At 42.0% G+C, this 18,886-nt stretch overlaps 2 protein-coding genes across 4 annotated transcripts in view; both read left to right on the forward strand.

The window, feature by feature from the left end:
• ZFP91 (ZFP91 zinc finger protein) overlaps positions 1-10,821 on the forward strand; it is a 39,168-nt gene extending 28,347 nt beyond the window's left edge. For both annotated transcript variants that reach the window (XM_027861308.1, XM_027861309.1), the window contains exons 6-11: positions 72-206; positions 2,542-2,592; positions 2,876-2,954; positions 3,415-3,529; positions 6,516-6,615; positions 6,950-10,821. In XM_027861308.1, coding sequence (XP_027717109.1) covers positions 72-206; positions 2,542-2,592; positions 2,876-2,954; positions 3,415-3,529; positions 6,516-6,615; positions 6,950-7,460 — 991 coding nt within the window. In that variant the 3' untranslated portion in view covers positions 7,461-10,821. The remainder of the gene's footprint in view (positions 1-71; positions 207-2,541; positions 2,593-2,875; positions 2,955-3,414; positions 3,530-6,515; positions 6,616-6,949) is intronic.
• Positions 10,822-11,677: 856 nt separating this feature from the next.
• CNTF (ciliary neurotrophic factor) lies at positions 11,678-15,298 on the forward strand. 2 transcript variants are annotated; one of them, XM_027861325.1, is made up of 3 exons: positions 11,678-11,701; positions 12,281-12,464; positions 14,022-15,298. In XM_027861325.1, exons 2-3 carry the CDS (start codon positions 12,351-12,353, stop codon positions 14,511-14,513), a joined length of 606 nt encoding a protein of 201 aa, XP_027717126.1. In that variant the 5' UTR covers positions 11,678-11,701; positions 12,281-12,350; the 3' UTR covers positions 14,514-15,298. The 2 variants fall into 2 exon arrangements, with proteins under 2 accessions (XP_027717126.1, XP_027717125.1); XM_027861324.1 differs by lacking the exon at positions 11,678-11,701 and having other exon boundaries at positions 12,244-12,464.
• The last annotated feature ends 3,588 nt before the right edge of the window (positions 15,299-18,886 follow it).

Raw genomic sequence — 18,886 nt, forward strand, 5'->3', positions numbered from 1 at the left:
TCACAGTATCTTGAACTCAGCCTCATCCCCTTCCTAGAGATGGTCCCTTACTGTCATGTATTTGTGTTCAGGGAAGCCCCAAAGCCACGGAGAAAATCAGGGAAGGTGAAAGAAGAGAAAGAAAAGAAAGAAATTAAAGTGGAAGTGGAGGTGGAGGTCAAAGAAGAAGAAAATGAAATTAGGGACGATGAGGAGCCTCCTAGGAAGTGAGTAGGAGATAATAATTAGAGATGTAAAATGACTGGAAATTTTGAAGCCTTGGGGGAATTTCTTTTTCCTGTGGGTTTTTAAAATATATGAGCCTGAAATTTGGGGTGAAAATTGAAATGTCTGCTCTACAATTTTTTTTTTTTCCACTTCTGACTTTGGCGGTTGCTCAAAAGAATATATTTTAGGTCAATGGTATGGTGATTTTAATTTACAGTCTTCCTCCCAGTAGAATGGAGTTTCCAGTAGCTGTTATGGCCTTTTAGAGTAATAACTATTCTTATGAGAGTTTGGTTAATGTTTCCCTTTTTTTTCCTCAATGAGTCTGTCGAGTGTTTCCAATCCTTCCCCCTCTGAAATTAGAACTACTACTTTTATGTCTGTGAAGACTCTTTTCTTTATCAGTTGTAAAGTTTTTTCTGTAAGGTGATAAAAGTCTTTAATAATATGATGTAGTTCTTTCTATAGCTGAAAGAAGAGTTCCCCAGGCTAGGGTGGCACCAGCACTCAGCTAGGAGCCAGGGTTTAGTCTCGGACGTACTCTTCTGCTCTGCCATTAACTTGGTTGGAATTAGACTAGATGAGCTCAGTTCCCTCTCTTTCTGCCAGTCTATGTGAGCCTCAAAGATGTGGTCTTCTAGCATGAAAATTGTCCATTCCCATAAGAAGGAAGGAAGAAAACAAGCACCTGCAATATGCCAGGCACTGTGCTAAGCGCTTTACAAATATTCTCTCATTTAATCCTCACCAGAACCCTGGGAGGTCAGTACTCTTATTATCTCCATTTTATGGTTTTGAGGAAACCAAGGCAGACAGGTTAAGTGACTTGCCCAGGGTCACACAGCTAGTAAGTGTCTGAGGTCAGATTGGAACTTGGGTCTTTCTTATTCCAGGCCCAGCTGCTTCTATTATTACGAACTTAAGGGGGGAAGTACTTAACCTTTCATGCCATTAATTTAAAAATAACATAAAATATCAATGGAACTATTAAAAGGCCAGGTGAAAGTTGGGCTTGTACTAAGTGTTTTCTAGTAGTAACTTAGTAGAATTTGTAAATAATGGATAAGGATCTGCATTCATGAAAACTGCCTATTATACAGTGAACACAGTCAGTTGTCCTATACTTAGAAAGCTATGATTCTATGTATTGGTAGCTTAAGTAGTCCCATGGTCTGTAAGTAATAGAGAAATGCCATATGACTCTTACTACAAAGAAAAAATAAGTGAGGAGTTCTTGTATTTAAAGCCAAGTAGGAAATGATTTGAATAAGCTGGGACTGTATTCCTGAAAGGAAAAGTTTTCATGTTCAAGTGTGAGCGATGGTCACAGTTTTAATAGAACTAAGCGTCCTCTGAAGTTACCGGTACTGCAGTTCTTCTGTGCGTTTTGCTTTTCTAACTGAATTAGGTGTTACCACAGAGTTGGTTCCTGATGTTTCCTGATGATTTTTTATCTACTGTGCTGTCATTTTGACTTCTTCAACTAGCGTAAGCTATACCCACACCCACAAAATCATAGCTCCCTGAGGTATTGACAGATTAACTCTTTTCTGTATACCTTTCATGGCAGGGTGATGTGCTTGTGGGAAATGTATAATGTGTTAAGCATATAACTTAATTTGTGTGATTGAAGTAATAGTATCCTAGTATTTTAGTTTTGTGAGGGATTTAGCGTTCATCTTATCCTGCCCCACCTGTAACGTAAGTCCAGTTAATAATTTTAAATGATGGTGAACTTTGCCTCCCAGAGAAGCCTGTTTTTGTTTTGTTTTGACAGTTGTTACAAAACTTCTGTCCATTTTTCTTCTTCCATATGACTCCCACTCACTTCATCCTAATAGATTGACCAGTTTCTCTTCTGAAGAAATGTATGTATAAAAAGGCAATTTACTACAAGGCTAGCAATCCTGTGCTTTTGTGAGCATAGGGACACTGAGCCCTGGGCTTCGGGGCACTTGGAATTTGGGTCTATTGGAATAGTGAGATTTGCCCTATTTGTTTTGTTTTAATGAGAGCTCTTCTTAAAGTGCACATTTTATTGAGGAAATTGTTCATTTCTACTAGAAATAGAACTTTCTTACAACAGGGTTAGAATGAAGCCTTTCAGGGGAAAAAAACACCACCACCCTTCCCAACATTACTAAAAATTTCAAAACTTGTGCAGATCATTTGATTTGTGAGTTGTTTTTCTTGCTGCATATGTGTTATCTAGCATGTCTCACATGTCTTTTACTCTTGATTATATGTCTTCAGACGCCCTTGGTCCTATGGGAATATTTTTTCAGCTTTATTCTGGAATACATTGAAAATCATTCTGTTTGTCTCTAATTTCAGGAGAGGAAGGAGGCGAAAAGATGACAAAAGCCCACGATTACCCAAAAGGAGGTGAGTAATTTATACCCCGTTCTTTTATATCCTTCCTTGGTATAAAGCAGTTTAACAGCAACCTCATAGATCACTAAGGTTGATATTTTCGTGAACTCTTTGTTTAGCTTGTTTGGGCTACTAGATTAATGTGTTTTACAAGTCCCACATTTGGGACCTTTCTGTTATCTCTATTAAGAATTGTGTGGATACTATTTACCAAGTACGTCCTAACTTTTCATCCCTTGATGATGCCATTCTTTTTTTTTTTTTTTTTTTTTTTTGGCTTTAATTCTCGTAACAGGAAGAAACCTCCGATCCAGTATGTTCGTTGCGAGATGGAAGGCTGTGGAACCGTTCTTGCTCACCCTCGATATCTGCAAGTAAGTAAAGTAGCAGAGTGCCAAGTTCACCTTCAGTTAGACCCAAGGAAGTTTTCTCCTCTGCTTCCTCAATGATTTCAGTTTGTCAGCTTGATTGTAACCATCAGTAGAGTTGTGTCAAGGCCATGCATGACTAAGAAAACTTGGGTTTTTATGGAGCAGCTTTTTTCTCCAAGTACCTAACTCTAAGCTCTTTGGAATCACCTGATTGATAAAATTATTCTGCGAGAATGACTTGACTACGTGGATTTTCGAGTCAAGTGGACGACACTGGAACTAAAAATCTGTTTTCTGGACACTTCTGCACTCTTACTACCCTGACCTTCTTGTGTTTTAATGCCTTTAACTCCTACTTGCATGGTACATGTTAAAAAAAAAAAATCTGCTCTTATTGAGTGTCTTCATTCAAAGACAAATTTCTTCATTTTCATCGTATTGTATTTCCTTTCACATTCTTTAGCACCACATTAAATACCAGCATATGCTGAAGAAGAAATATGTGTGTCCTCATCCTTCCTGTGGACGACTCTTTAGGCTCCAGAAGCAGCTGTTGCGACATGCCAAACATCACACAGGTAGCAGGAACAGCATCTTGCAATTGAAATTTTCTTTCTACCGATAAAGAAAGCAGAAAATTGATTGACTTATTTAGGCTAAAATATGGACATAATGTTTATTGTCATAACTGGGCACTACCTGCTGATCCTTTATTATCCCTCTTAAAAAGCCTATTTTTTTTTTTTTTAATGGATGGACCCAACAACTATTAAACACTTTCTGTGTGTGCAGAGCATCGTGCTAGGCACTGGTGGAAACAGTATTCCAAGTAAGACAGCCTACAATCTAAGTCTCCAAGTACCTAAACTAGCTCGTTAATGTGATCTTATTTTTTCAAATCTTACGGACACCAGCATTAACTTAGTACTCTTGTTAAAAATAGAATAATAAAATCAACATACAAATTTGGAGTGTGTTCCTCCTGTCAGCTTTAAAGGCAAGAAGTCTTAAAACTTAAGGGAATTGAAGACTTTATTTGGTCTATTTAGTATACCTATCTTTGAGTATCAATCCAGAAGTCTTTATTAAGAACCTGCTAAGTGCCAAAATTCACCCAGAATGAAAGATCCCTACAATCGAAGAGGCAGGGGCAGCTAGGTAGGTAGAGTGCCAGGCCTGAAGTCAGGAAGACTCATCTTACTAGCTGTGTGACCGTGGGCACATCACTTAACTCTGTTTGCCTCAGTTTTCTCATCTGTGAAAGGTGCTGGAGAATGAAATGGCAAACCACTCCAGTATAAAAATATTGCCAAGGAAACCCAAAATCACAATGGGATAACAAAGAGTTAGACAACACAGTCAAGGAGCAAATGTATTCAGAAGAAAAAGGAAGAGAATAAATAAAACCGTAGTTAGGGAAGGAGAGAGTACATGTGATTGGAGAGATCAGAGTAGAATACTTCAGGTATAACCTGAAAAGGGAGATGAGATGAGGCAAAAATGTGTCTCAGGCTTCAGGATACAAGTTACTTTATGAAAGCATGGAGATTGTGAGAGGGAGTGCTGTGTGTGCAGAAAAGAGAAGACCAGTTTTGTCTTTTCGTTAAGGGAAGTAATTGCTCTCTGATGAGGCTGTCAATTTAAGAGTTTATATTTGGTCCTGGAGGCAATAGGGAGTCTCTTGAATTGATTGAATAAGGGAGTACCAGTGTGAGATCTGCCTTCACTTTGGGAAGTCACTTTGTCAGCTGAGGAAAGGAGATCCTGGCGAGAAGAGAGACAGATTTGAGGCAGGGAGCCCAATGCCAAGACCATTTCACTAGTCTAGGTGAAAGGGGGTGGAAGCCTGGGCTACAGTGCTGGTGAGGTGAGGTATGTGGCACATCATCTACTTGGAATTGCCTAACAGTGACGCTCATAGCCGAGAATGAGTGAGGCTACATGCAGGAGGAACGATTGACAGGTTTTTGAATGACTTAGAATATGCATTAAATTCACTTTGTTTGTTTAACCCAATTAGGTTTTTTTCCCCTTAGACATTTTAATGGAAATTCACTTTGTCCATAAACAAGTGACTTTAGCAAATAATGAATATTACGGATCAACAGTTGTCTTACTGTACTTAGAGAAGTATGAATTTGGGAAAGGGACTCATCTTCTGTTGGAAGACATCTTTTTAAAGGAGTTGGTAATTAATTTAAGTGATACTGGCTGACTTAAGTTTCCACCTCATAAAAAACTTTTAGCAGATAAGTTTAAGGGGACGGACTGAAAAGGGGGGCAGTTGTTGCTCTTCTTGCTCTGACTTCAAAATTCAAAAGTTGGTGCTCATCCACCCTTGTGTGACACTTGTCCCTATGGAACCCTGCCTTATTCCTCCTAGGCTGTGGGGGGACAGAGCCAGGAATTGTGAGGGCGCGTGTTCTAGAGCCTGTCACCAAACACATCAACGAGACTCACTGGGAAGAGAGGAGGTAGGGAGATGTTGGTTGCAAACTCAGTGCCTAATTCTTAGGTGAAGTTCGAGCCATTGAAAGTGCACATTCTATCTAACTCTCCAAAACCCCAAACTGACACTTCTTTTTCCTCTTAGATGCATAGAGCAACATCTTGCCAAGGTGCTTCCAAGCTCTTTGCATTCAGGTTTCTAATTTTGTTATGAAGTATTACAGTTTTAAGAAAAAAGATATTAAAATATGGACTGTGTTCTTAGGGACATAAATAATTCTAAGACTAGAATTAATAGTAATAATAATAACAATGGCATTCAGATAGAGCTTTGAGCACCTTACAAATAATATTTCATTTTGTCTCCATGACCATCCTGGTAGGTAGGTGCTTTTATTATCTGCGTTTTATTAAAGAGGAATTTCAGGCTAAGCACAGTTACATGACTTGTCCAGAGTCATACAGATAGCAAATTCCTGAGGTCAAATTTGAATTCAGGTCCTTCCTGACCCCCAAGTCTGATCCTCTCTCCACTGTCACCTAGCTGTCCACAACCCTAGTAGTAGGATTAAGACTAAGATTCCAATTCTTTGCTACTGTGTGACAGAGTAAAATTTATTGGATGACACTTTGTTTCAGCTTGTAATTCTTTCTCACTGGATTTTACTTCAGAAGGACCTTTTCTAGATAAATAGTTGCCTTTAGAGTGATGTTCTGTTTCATATTGAGTAGTGCAGACTTCAAAAAATACAAGATTTTATTGACATGGAACCCATATCCCAACTTAGTGCCTCCATGGTTTTGAGTATACATTGAGTTGCTGTGGCCATATTTCGGGTACTGAGCTTTCTGAATTTATCTAGGTTGTTTTTTTGGATAACAAACTGCTGCCCTGTATCTTAAACCATTCATTCCGTCTTGGAAGGACCTGACGGCACTTCGATTCAGCTGACATAACTTTTGAAAATCCAGTCACTGCGATACCATAGTGAAGCATCGGAGTGGGACTTGGGTAGAAAATGTTGGAGAATAGGAAAGAAAAAAAGCATTGAAAGAAATGAGCATGCTGACTGCAAATGTGAAGTAGCAAGCTCAACACCCTTTCTTACCTTTTAGATCAAAGGGATTACATTTGTGAGTACTGTGCTCGGGCCTTCAAGAGCTCCCACAACTTGGCAGTTCACCGGATGATCCACACTGGCGAGAAGCCACTCCAGTAAGTGAATGCAGTTCTGAGTAAGAGGTGCCAACCCCACGCTCAGAAGGGCCAGAGCCTTCTTTGCAAATGTGCCGCCAGCCGGTCGTATTGATGCTGCCCATTGGCAAGGTGGGATTTTTCTTGGCCGATGAATTAATTCCTCCTCATCCTTCTGTTTTGTCACATCCCTCAGAAATAAGGACTAGACGACAAATTAGATTCATTTTCCTTCCAAATGCTTTCCTTTTTCACGTGAGATCTCAGTTGTTGATCGCTCCTAGACTGTGTGAGCGCCATTTTTTTCTTTTCTGTTCCCTTTTTGAATTACTGGTTCTCATGCTTCTCTGTTTAGGTGTGAGATCTGTGGATTCACCTGTAGGCAAAAGGCTTCCCTCAACTGGCACATGAAGAAGCACGATGCAGATTCCTTCTACCAGTTTTCTTGCAATATTTGTGGCAAGAAGTTTGAGAAGAAGGACAGCGTGGTGGCCCACAAAGCAAAAAGCCACCCCGAGGTGCTGATTGCTGAAGCTCTGGCTGCCAATGCTGGAGCCCTAATCACCAGCACAGATATCCTGGGTACTAACCCAGAGTCCCTGGCACAACCCACTGATGCCCAGGGCCTTCCCCTTCTTCCAGAGCCCTTGGGGAACTCGGCCCCTGCGGAGTGCCTCCTGCTAGATTCGGAAGGGATGCCCAAGGCATTCTGCAGCGGGGCAGAGCGGGTGAGCCTGATGGCGGATGGAAAGATCTTTGTGGGGAGTGGCAGCAGTGGAGGCCCAGAAGGGCTGGTCATGAACACGGAGATTCTCGGGGCCACGACAGAGGTTCTGATTGAAGATTCAGACTCTGCTGGACCGTAGGGGCATTGGGACAATTCAGACTTTGTATTTAAAAAAAGGAAAAAAAATGGAAAAAAATGACAAAGTTAAAACAGATTTAAAATACTAGTAAAAGTAACTGAAGGGCCTGCTCCTCCCAGTGTGGAACATAGCACACCCCCTTTCCCTCCATCCTTACGCCATTGGCCCCTTTATGAAAGTAATGCTGCTTTCACCAATGATAGACAGAAGAAACTCTCAAAGCAAAGTGAGGGAAATCCTCACGCCCAATTCAAGCCAGACAGACTTTCCTGACCTTTGGCAGACCTCTTCCTTCGCCTTTTCCTTTCTTAGACTGTCGTTTTGATGCGCTTGGCTTCTTACTCTTTTAACAGATTCCTGTCCTCTCAGTCTTATCTCCTCTTCTACTGCAGCCTTGGCATTCTTCTTTCTTCCCTATTGCAGCACTCAGCCTCACTTTGTTGTATTCCCCTGGATTCGGAGCTTACCTTGGCACTTTAGGGCCCCTCCTCAGGGTGAGCTGTCCAACAGCCCACATCCTTCATCCCCATTTTCTTTCATTTCCCACTGAGCTTTTGAAAGAAAGGCTGCATGGGGACCTCCACCTCCCTCCCCTTTCTTCCCAACACCTCCATATGGCTCTCAGTGGTGCTTACTTGCTTAGCAGCAGGTTTTCTGGAGAGGGAGGGGTTGCCCTCTATACATTCTCTGACTGGAAAACAGAGCTCTATGTTGGAGAGACACAAGAGTCCCAGACTGATGACAGAAATTTGCACTTTGAACATACGTGTTTTTGTGTTGTGGAAACACAATTCCTTATTTATTGACAAAAGGTCTGATTTTTTGTTTTTGTTGTTATTTTTTTTGTGGGGCTAGGAAAGTGAACTATTCTGATATGGGATCCTTCCCACAATAGGTACTTTTGGAGGCAAGACTGTAAGGTATAAGATATATAGCCAGCCCCTCAAATCATAGTTTTCTAGTGGCCTCTAAGAAGAGCTGGTCCTCAGCACTAAGAGAATCACTATAGTAGCTTAGTGATCGTTTGAAAAATCTTTTCAGGGAAGGGTGAAAGGCTTGATGAAAATTAGTGCCCTCTTTGGATTTCTAGAGCAATGAGCTTCAGTGTTTTTGAGAGAGAGAGGAGGGCTGTTTCAGGGTATGTATGAACTGCAAGAAACAAGAATTTCTCTTGTAAGTCTGTCTTTTTCCCCTTAGACCTTCTTAGGTCATTTATTCCCATCTATTGCTATGATATTCATCGCTTTGTCATTGTCTGCTTCATTCCAGTGCCCTCTGTTAAGACACTGCCTCTTAAGGGGTCAAAGCATGGCATCTTGTGATTTGATTTCATAAAAAAGTACCCAGCTCTGTTGCTCTCTGATGGTTTTGCCCTTTCTTCAAAAGAGTGAGGCTACAACAGATGTAGGGATACAGTCAACTTGCTGCCTTTCATTTTGAACTGGAATCTAGGGGCAGGGGAGGAGGGGTCCTCCATTGTCCCTTCTAGCAAATTTGTGTACCCTAAGTACTATCCAGGGGTATGCTGCTTTATGGACTAGTGTCTGGTATAACTTTAACCTTCAAAAGACTGCCTGTCCAGTCTCATTTTTAGAGCATCAGAAGGGCGGTGGTTGTCCTTGAGAAAGGCTTTATTGTGTACCTCAAGTGGTAGGCATGAAGTTGAGAAATGGGTGGTGACTGTTAGAGGAAAGAAGGTTTGTTGGAAAAGGTGAGGAACAGCTGCTTTTCATGAACACTAAAAATACAAAGGTTATCATTTTTCTATCTTGATTTTTCTTTTTTTTTTCTTCTCCCTTCTCTCCCTCCTTCCCCCCCCCCCCACACCCTTGAAGAAAAGCGTGACACCAAAATGTCATCTTTGAAAGAAGCTTGACTTTACCACTTGTTGCCGAGCAGGCCTGCCAGGAGAATGGGGAGTGGAGCTCCCACAGTGGACGAAGTCTCAAATACCCCATTGTTTCTTAGATTTGCAGGCCCTTGGCTGTGGGGGTAGAGAGTAAAAGGGGACAAGGATGGGGCCTGATGGGGAATATGCTTTCCTTCAAGCCCTAGGGGGTGGCCAGTTGACTTGGTATGTTGAGAACGTTTGAAAAGGCCACGAAACCTGATCAAATGGGGCCGCCCACATGAAGGCCCAGTCTGTACTGGCTACACCAGCTAGCACCCATTCCACCCCTCATCAGTTGTTTAGCCCTTTGCTTTTTTTCAATATATTTCAGTTGTGGTGGTTAGTGTCTTCACAGATACCACTGCCACTCCACTAGAAGCAAACTCCACACATAGCTTGTCTAAGGAAAGGGAGAGAGCTGTGTCAGATTCCCCTTCCACCCCCAACTAGTTCTAACACTTAGAAACTTCCTACTTCTCTCATTCCTTGTCCTTTTCTCTGCCACCACTCGCGTGCATGCAGTTTGCTTCAATTAAATTATTGTAGTTTGCAATAAACACTTTGTATTTTTCATGGGCTTTATTTTATTTTTCCTTTTGGGAACATTTGGGGAAAAGAACATGGTATGGAATTGGGAGTTGATTTCCTGCTCTCTTTTTAAGTAAACTAATATCTTGCATCCTTCCCCTTTGTGTTTTCTTCTCCATCCCCCCTCTCCTTTCCTTAAAGTTGACTTAAGTGCACTTCCGAGGAGCCTTACATGCACATCTCCTACCCCTGGTCCAGAAATAGTCCAATCCTGTTATATTTAAATTGTGTCCATTTTAGCTCTGTGTTCTCCTTTTGAATGGACACTTGTCACGTTGCACTGTACCTCAAAAGTAGATTACTGGTTGGCATGAGGCTGCAAATTGAGCAGGGAGCTGTGTTTTCTCCTTGTTTAGAGGGACATCTTGTAATCATTTTTGCATGATTGAGACACCATCTTAAAATGAGATTCAGATAGAGGTTTGGATGTGATAACTGGCCATGAGGAACTGGGCTTTTAGGGTGTGAAGCAGCTTGCGTATGGAAGTGCCTGTACCAGTTCCATACCTGCATGAGGCAGAGAGCAGAAGGGACACAGTTGGCTCTGACTAAGGCGTTTGATGAACCATCTTTCCCCTTCTCCCTCTTTGTCCTCTTCCCTCCTCCCAGATGTAATATTCAAGGAAAAAGAAGTAATGGATCAATTTAAAATATTTTATTTCTCAAAGACCTCTCTTTTTCGCCTGTTGAAACATGCAGGACCCTTCTTAATTGAATGGGAGAGACAGGTACTTAACTGAACCTAGGTTGGAAAAGTTATGTAAAAAAATTATAATAAAAGGGATACTCTGCTTTTCAATTCCTGTTGTTTTCTCTTAATCTAGGTAAAACATAATGAAAATAAATGTGTAAAGAAGAAAAATAAAAGTTGTCTTCATGGAAGCAACTTGTTTTCCTTGGTTGTATGGGGTTGCAATGATCCCAGGGGTAAAAGGTTATGTTGTCAGATTTGAAGGCAATAACTTGGTAGAAATAAGTTACGACATGCGGGGTGGGGGGCAGACAGCGGGAAGAGTGGGTGGAGATGGGGACAATACTGGTTATTGTTGGCTCAGTGTAGCAACCATTGTAAAATCTTTGATTTAGACTGGAATCTTGGTTTATAATTGTTGACAACAGTTACTGATGGTTCAGAATACTACAGGAATTCCTTTGGATGCTCAAGCTTCTTTCTACCAGGGGCAAGGGTGGAGGAGTAGATTTCATTATGGTTGGGGACCCCTTGTGGCAGCATTGGAAGGTCAAGATCCTGGTGGTTCTTCTGTCATATATTTGAGGGTCTAATCCTCAAGCACAGGCCAGAGCTATTATGGTAACTACCATCACTTCCTCATCCCCTTGCACCTGTGTTAGACCTCACCTGAAAATGATCTCCTTTGCAAATGAAAGAAACACATGCTGCTGACCAACTATTGAGGGTTTGTCCTTGTGAATTTGGCTGATTTTGTACTGATCCTTTGGCATGATGCTAGGCAAGGTTAGAACTAGAATGGGTGGCGTGGACTCTCATTTGGAAATCAAACTTTAAACATCATCTTCTCTTAGCTGACTAGTAGGTGACGATGTCCGGTACTGCAACACATGCACACGCACACACATAATTCTTAATTCACATCATCTCCCTGGTAATGCCAAGGACCTGGAGGAAATACCTTTAATAATAAGGCTGCTGTTCCTCATTCCAGCAGCTGCCTTAGAAGTATGTTCTCAAGCAGTTGTGGGAGGATCTTTGTGCTGTAGAAGCTAGAGTGAAGGCCACAGGGTAGGATTCGGAGACTCATCTTGTAATTGATTTGCATGCAGAGTGGATTTAAATCTTAGGATTTAAAGATAATTCTAATAAACTTGGGCACTGTATGCTTATGATGAATGGCCCATTTCAAAACGAAACTTAATGTCTTTAAATGGGGTGTGTGGAAGAAAAAATGAGGTTGCAAAAACTACACAGTCCTCTGATGAAATCAACTATCTGTGTATATAAAATATATTACATCAGGCGGGAGTTTCCTTAGAGGATTCCAGTGATCATGACTTTGTTGCTAAGTGCAAAGGGAGAGCAGTAACAGGAAAACAGTATGCCATGCAGTGCACTGGGAGGGAGAAACAAAAGAAAGGCAGGGGAAAAGGTCGATGGGGTAAAAAGTGCCCTTTGTTAATTCTGTGGGGACTGAAATCTGTATCTAGGAATGTGCTGCCACCTCAGAACCAGAGGGACTTTTTCTGTATCTGTTGTGTTAGTGTGTACGATTGGGAAGGGGGGGCGGGGAGGTGCGCAACAACTCAGAAAAGCTGAGAAGGCTCAATAGTTATTCTAGCTGAGCAAAGACCTCTTTGGTTGCAGACACAGCTCAGGTGGCTGTAACCCCTAAACTCAGTTGCTGTTTTCTGGAGAGAGGCTGCTGCTAAGAGGGATGGCTTTCACAGAGCACACCCCACTAACCCCTCACCACCGGGACCTCTGCACGCGTTCTATCTGGCTAGCACGGAAGATCCGTTCAGACTTGAATTCCCTCCTAGAGGCTTATGTAAGTATCCAATTGAAATGAACTGCTTCTTTCCAAACTAGCTACTGTTGTCTCTGTTCCTCACCACAGTTACTGAGAGTTCAAAACAGTCCTAAATGCAGTTAGGAAAAACGTGGTCACTGCCTGTTAATAAAAAAACGAACTGAATGTCAGAAAACATTACAAACAGTGGTTTTAAAGTCTTGGTCTATCTAGGCGTCTTGGTTATCTAGGGTTTGTTCAGGTCTGATTTAGGATGGGGGGAGGGATTGTTGAGATGAATAGGCAGGGATGGAGGCTGCCAGTGCTCTGAGGGAAAAGAGATGTTTGGGAGGATGCCTCTGGCTTCAACTTCTTAAAGGGTTATTCCTCTGCTGTGTCTTCCTTTTGAACCCCCTTTTCCAATCTCTTCTGTTAACATCTAGATCTCTGGGGATGTGAAGGTGAGGGGGACAATATTTCTTCCTTTTATCCTTCTAGGGATATGAGTCTAGGCAGCTGTTGGGTATTGAAAACATCACAGGAGATTCAACTCGCCTGAGAGCTTTAGTTGATAGGATCATAGATTTCATCCTTGAAAGGGATTAGACATCATTCCATGAAACTCCTCCTTTTACGATAAGGCCAGAGAGTTGCAGACTTCCCAGATCATAACGGTGGCAAAATTGGGATTTGAACTCTGGTTCTATGACTTCAAATCTATTGCTTTTTCCACTGTATCATGCTGTCCTCTCTCTCCCCACCATCCCCACCATGAATTAGGAGTTGTTTAGGAGACTTAGCCAGTAAGAAATAGCCTGGGAGCTATTGATGGGGTGATGTGAGTGCCTCTTATAACTTTGTTGTGAATTTATGCAAAGGCACTTCACGTAAAATACCAGGGTGTGGCATATATCTTCCAAATTTAGCTTTGTTGTTGTTTTTAAAGTTCATTTTTTTCCAGATGCATTTTTAAATGCCTTCTGTATGCAGAATGAAGGGAAGGAGTGATTTGTCTTAATTTGGGAAAATAGCTGCATGAAATCAGAAAAGGTTGGCAAATCAGACTCTCCCAAATTGTGATAGTACACATCCCTCTCGTTTGCTCTTGGACTTAGCACGCAGAAGCCTTACATCTGTTTTCCCTCCTGCCCGCCCCCCAAACGAACAAAGAAGTACACAAGCATTTAACTATAGAAAGAACTTCCTAGGAGCAGAGGATCCTAAATCCCTGAGAGACCGTGCAGGTTCCTAAGCAGGGAGAACCTCAACAGCCTCCCATGTCATCCTTGGGAAAACAAGTGATGTGAAGTGTTGTTCTCTGTGACTTCAGGGACTTTCCCATTCCCTGATCATATCCTCCAAGGAGGAGTCCTGGCTTACCACTCCATGCCTGGAGGCGCCCTGGCACCACCTGAATGAGCACAGAGATAGGCCCCAGCTTTCTAGATGGAGAACTTCCTCCTTTAAATTTCAATTCTGAGTGGTGTCTATATCAAGACAGACCTTTTGTTTTTTCTTTTCGGGTTTAAGGGCGTACCTATAGCTGAGTTGAGAAGATTTTATGCTTTCCTGTATTTCCTCCCTACATTTGCCCAGGTTGAATATCAGGGCCTGAACAAGAATGTTGACCTGGATTCTGTGGATGGTGTACCAACGGCCAGCACCGACCAGTGGAGTGAGCTGACAGAAGCAGAACGACTCCAAGAAAATCTCCAAGCTTATCGCACCTTCCACACGCTCCTGACGGAAGTCCTGGAGGATCAGAGGGTACAGTTCACCCCCACAGAGAGAGATTTCCACCAGAACATCCACAGGGTCCTGCTTCAAGTGTCTGCCTTTGCTTACGAGATAGAGGAGTTGATGGCGCTTCTGGGACATCAGGCCCCATCTCAAGAGACTGATAGGATACCAGGTGGGGGTGGCCCCCGAACCTTCTTGGAAAAGAAATTGTGGGGCTTGAAGGTACTGCAGGAGCTCATGCAGTGGACAGTAAGGTCCATCCATGACCTCCGGCGGATCTCATCTCCTGGCCAGAACAAGGACCCGGCCCGTGGGAGCCAACAACTTGCTGAGGCCCAGCAGATGTAGCTTCTCCTTTTGCTGTTTTCCTCTCATCTGTAGTGTAGCATTCATCACGTGGAAAAGATGCAGTTCTCATCTTCCTCATCCTCTTGATGACTTTTGTTTATTTAAGACGAGCTGGAGACACTTGGAAGGATGTCATGCTGAAAAATCCATTCCGTTCCTGCCTTTCAGGAACCATGAGCAAAGCTTGGCTCAGTGGGTGACCCTGACTCTGCAATGCTTTCTCACATAGTTTTCTTCACCACATCACTAAATTAAGAGATCGTGGGGATCTCCAGGCAATCCAGATATCCAAGATCATCAGTCATGACCCTTTGACTTACTCCACTAGTGTTTCCTCTTATTTGCCTTTTCCCATGAGACAGGAGACCCAGGTTATGAATGCATAATTACATATCTTGGGTCAGTTAAGAGAGTATAGGTGATTGTGCAACTTCTCAATACAACCTATTGACAATGTATAAGGACCTCAGGATTTGGAGTAGCAAAGAATCTTGGTTATGACCTAGACCAAAGAAACGCCGGTCATCATTGCTAGGAGACAGAGGAAAGCTGCAGACACCTTTTGGCCTCTTTCAGGAAAGGACTTCCAAGTCTTCTGATCCTACTCACTGGAGTGTTGGGATAACATATTTCTAATTTCTTAATAAAGTGTCTCTTATTTACAGTTATTAAGCACTAGGTTAGGCCCATACTAACCATATAACCTGATCCTTTTTTTAGGTGATCAAATAAACTTATGAACAATACGATTAAGATGTTTTAATATGTGATAGATGGATGGTATGCTATTCAGATGGAAAAGCTTATGGAACTCCTTGGTTGCCATATTTCTGGACTGGGTTGCAGGGCAAGGCATTCTCTGTTACAAGGTGGGAATGCCAGAGGATGTGATGCTGAAACACCTGAAACTCCAACTAATAGATTAAGTAAGGGTAGGCTGAGAGGAGAGGCTAAATCTTGTCAGATTAGTGAAAAAATCTCAACTGTGGAATATTGGAAACAAAATCCTTATATTACTTCTGAGGGTGGTATATATTATAGATGAACTAATTGGTTAATCAGAATGGATGAAATTGGCAGGTTTTATATTGCAAAGAAGCCCTGGGGTGTGCCATTTAATTTAAGACTGTCTTTCTACTCTATGAGATGCCCCTGTTCAATGTCTGACTCATCACAAATTCTCATTAGGACCTGGAATGCTATAAGGATGTTTTCTTCCTCCTCTCCCTCCACTTCCAGCCTCCGTCCGTGCCGCATAAACAAAGAAGATGCAATTCTCTTCTTGATCAGATAGAAAGTGGGCTATAGGAACTGAGAGGAGGGAGATGATGAATCCTCGTGTGGTAAGGGAAGACTTCTCAGAGGAGGTGGGGCTTAGTTTGGCCTTCAAGGATAAGTAGGCCTTGACTGGGCAGAGGAAAACCCTAAATATAGAGTCATGGAATGAGAATACTCTTGATGTGTTCACAGGGCAGCGTGAACACTGGCCTGATTGGAGTTAGAAGTTGTATGTTGCGGGGTGAAAGGGTAGAAAGGTAGTCTTATATCCCTCTTGTGGGGAGACAGAAATCAAACTATGAACTTCTGATTTTCGCCCTTTAATTTCACTTCCTGTTTACGATTTTCCCATTTTCTATAAGGGAATCATTTGTTACCATCACTGGCATTCAATATCCACAGCCGCACGTGTGTGTGTGTGTGTGTGTGTGTGTGTGTGTGTGTGTGTGTGTGTGTTTGTAAAGCTTTCCTCATTAATGAAGAAGGAAATGACTAGAAATTCTTAATGGGTGGTAATCAATTTTGAACTTGCTGATTCTGAGCAAATCCACCACAGATGACCAGGAAGGAAGTCTGCAATAGCCTCTGGATAAAAGATCTTGGATGTGTGGTAGATGAGAGGCAGAGTTTGGACCAGACAAAGGGGTCTTGGAAAGGCAGGGGAATTAATTATAAAAAGAGTCAGGAAAATGACCACGGAGAAATGTTCTTCGACAACCACTGAGCATGGTAGGTGTTCTCTTGCTAAACTGCAAGTTCTGCAAGGGTGGAAGTCTGCATCTTTTCAAGTATTTAGCATGGTAGTGTTGCTAACTTTTAATGAATCAATGTCTTACCTTATGTATGTTATAAGAGAGAATCTGCTTCCTTCAAGGATTTACAACCTAGCCACAAAAAATGTGAAGACCTGTAGATGAGGAAGATAAGTTTTGTCTTTTTTAGACAAAGACTTGAGGGGTGTGTGTGTGTGTGTGTGTGTGTATTTCAACATTAAGTTTGGAATGAATGAGATTACACCTTCCATGGAATATTAGAACTAGAAGGAACTTTAGATAGCAATCTCATCTATTTACCTTAATTTTATAGAGGAGAAAATTAAGGTCTAGAGAGGTTGTGACTTGGCCCAACGTCTTACACAGAGTTAAATATCTATTTGGAATTAGTGCCCAGGCCTCATAATTCCAATCCTGTTCCTCCCCACTCCCATTCCATGCTGCCTTCTAAAACAGAAGACCTAACCCTAGAACAGCATGGAGTGTGGTATAGTGGAAAGAGAACTGGATTTGTGAGCAAAAGATGTGGTTTCAAATTCTGGTTCTAAAAATTACTACCTGTGTGACCTTGGTGAAGTCACTTAACACCTTGAACCTCAGTTTCTTCATATTTAAAATGAGGGGGTGATGTAGTTCTAAGATCTCCTGAGCATGTGTCTAAGTTAGGATATTGAAGGAAAAGTTGATTCTGACCTAAAAAAAAGTTGATTCTAGTGTGTGTTTTGTTAGTTTTATTTACACTCCTTCAACTGAAATGAGTTCTTGGCCTGAATCTTAGTGTCTGCATCACTGAATATTATTGTGTCTATTCAGCACATGGGGTGCTACAAGCTCCAAATAGGCTGTACCCCCAGAATGTGAGGACAAATCAGCAGCAGTGACCTGCCCTTTGCAGATCCCTGCACTTTAATTTCTAGCCCACTTTCCCCCCAAATTGAAGAAGGTTCCCCTCCTTCCTTGGACCCCCAGGGCCTGTGAGGGTCTATAGGGGTCAATCAAGGCAATACCACCTAATCTTTTTTGAATTGGACCAAGAAGATAACTAAGAAGAACCAGGACCAAAGGTCCAATCGTGGAAATAACATGATCTTACAGAAACTAGGCTTTGGGTGAATAGAAATACTAACAAGAAAATAAAGCTTTTCTGCATCTTCTGGTGTCAAGTACAGGAAAGGTCTAGTAGACATCTTAGAATGATTTTGTATCGATAATCATCTCCCTGCCCCTTCGCCCCTCCCTCCACCCTCATCGCCTTGTGAGGGTAGCTCAGCATGATAAGCAGACACTAACGTAGTAGATCATTTTTGAGGTAAGAAAAAAAAAAGAAGTAGGATGGTTTGGTTATCTCCTTTGGAAAAAATAAGAAGTGAGATTATGGGTGTCTTACGAGTTAGGGAAAGGACAGAAATGGTATATTTTGGATGTTACTTCCCTAGGAAAGTGTAAGGGAGTTATATTGGGTCTATTGGAGAAATAAGGAGATGTTTCTCATAAACATGGAGGTCTTCTAAAAGGTAGTGGGATGGTTTCATGCCCCCCTGAAACAAAGTCAAATGGTTTATCATCCCTAAGCAATGAACTAAGGCAAGCTGATGACCACAGCTAAGCCCATCTCCCTGCTCTAGTTTCTTTGTTGGGAAATAGGAAATCCCCGAATTTTCCATGAGGGCTAGCAGAGACCTGGAAGACGCCACTTAATTTAACTTTTTCTATGTGTGTGTCATGCATAGTGTTTAACGTGTTCAGTTTCACCAGTTGCTCTCCTTTTGATGTGTGGAAAATAAGAGATGATGATTCCTAATTAAAAAAAAAAAAAAAGATGTCACACCTGGGGGATCCAGACAATAGTTTTTTTTCTTCTAACCTGACTTTGTTAGGTGGGACAAGGGAACTTTACAAGTGATACAGCACTGGGTTCCCTGAGTTACATTTTATTGTGTCGTCTGAGTGCAGTAGGCAAACCATTAGCACTATTAGACCACTGGGCAGAATGTCCAGGGCTGGGCAAATATATGGTCCCTAGGAAGACACTGTAGATTTCTCCTTAAACCATCAGGCAGATGCTGGATTGCTCCCTGGACTGGTCTCTCACTGATTTCTACTTGAGTACCCTATCATGTGGGAGAGGCTGGCACAGGAAGGACTAATTTTCGTTAGTTCCAAGTGTCCATTCACTTCTAGTTGTGGAAGATCTCACAAGGAACCTAAAGATGGCATTCCTGGGACCAGCACCCTAGAATCACGGGGAATGGTTATTCAGCATATTCCCTGTACTGGAGCATTCCTTTTAGGGGCCTGATGAGATTTGCGAAGAGATGACGA

The sequence above is a fragment of the Vombatus ursinus genome, unplaced genomic scaffold, assembly GCF_900497805.2.
Source record: "Vombatus ursinus unplaced genomic scaffold, bare-nosed wombat genome assembly UNPS02014662.1, whole genome shotgun sequence".
Lineage (NCBI taxonomy): Eukaryota > Metazoa > Chordata > Mammalia > Diprotodontia > Vombatidae > Vombatus > Vombatus ursinus.

Excerpts from the sequence above, each read along its gene's own strand:
- CNTF (XM_027861325.1), top strand. The coding sequence starts at position 12,351 with ATGGCTTTCACAGAGCACACCCCACTAACCCCTCACCACCGGGACCTC. Across the intron at positions 12,465-14,021 it reads ATTCCCTCCTAGAGGCTTAT|GTTGAATATCAGGGCCTGAA; the intron begins GTAAGTATCCAA and ends ACATTTGCCCAG.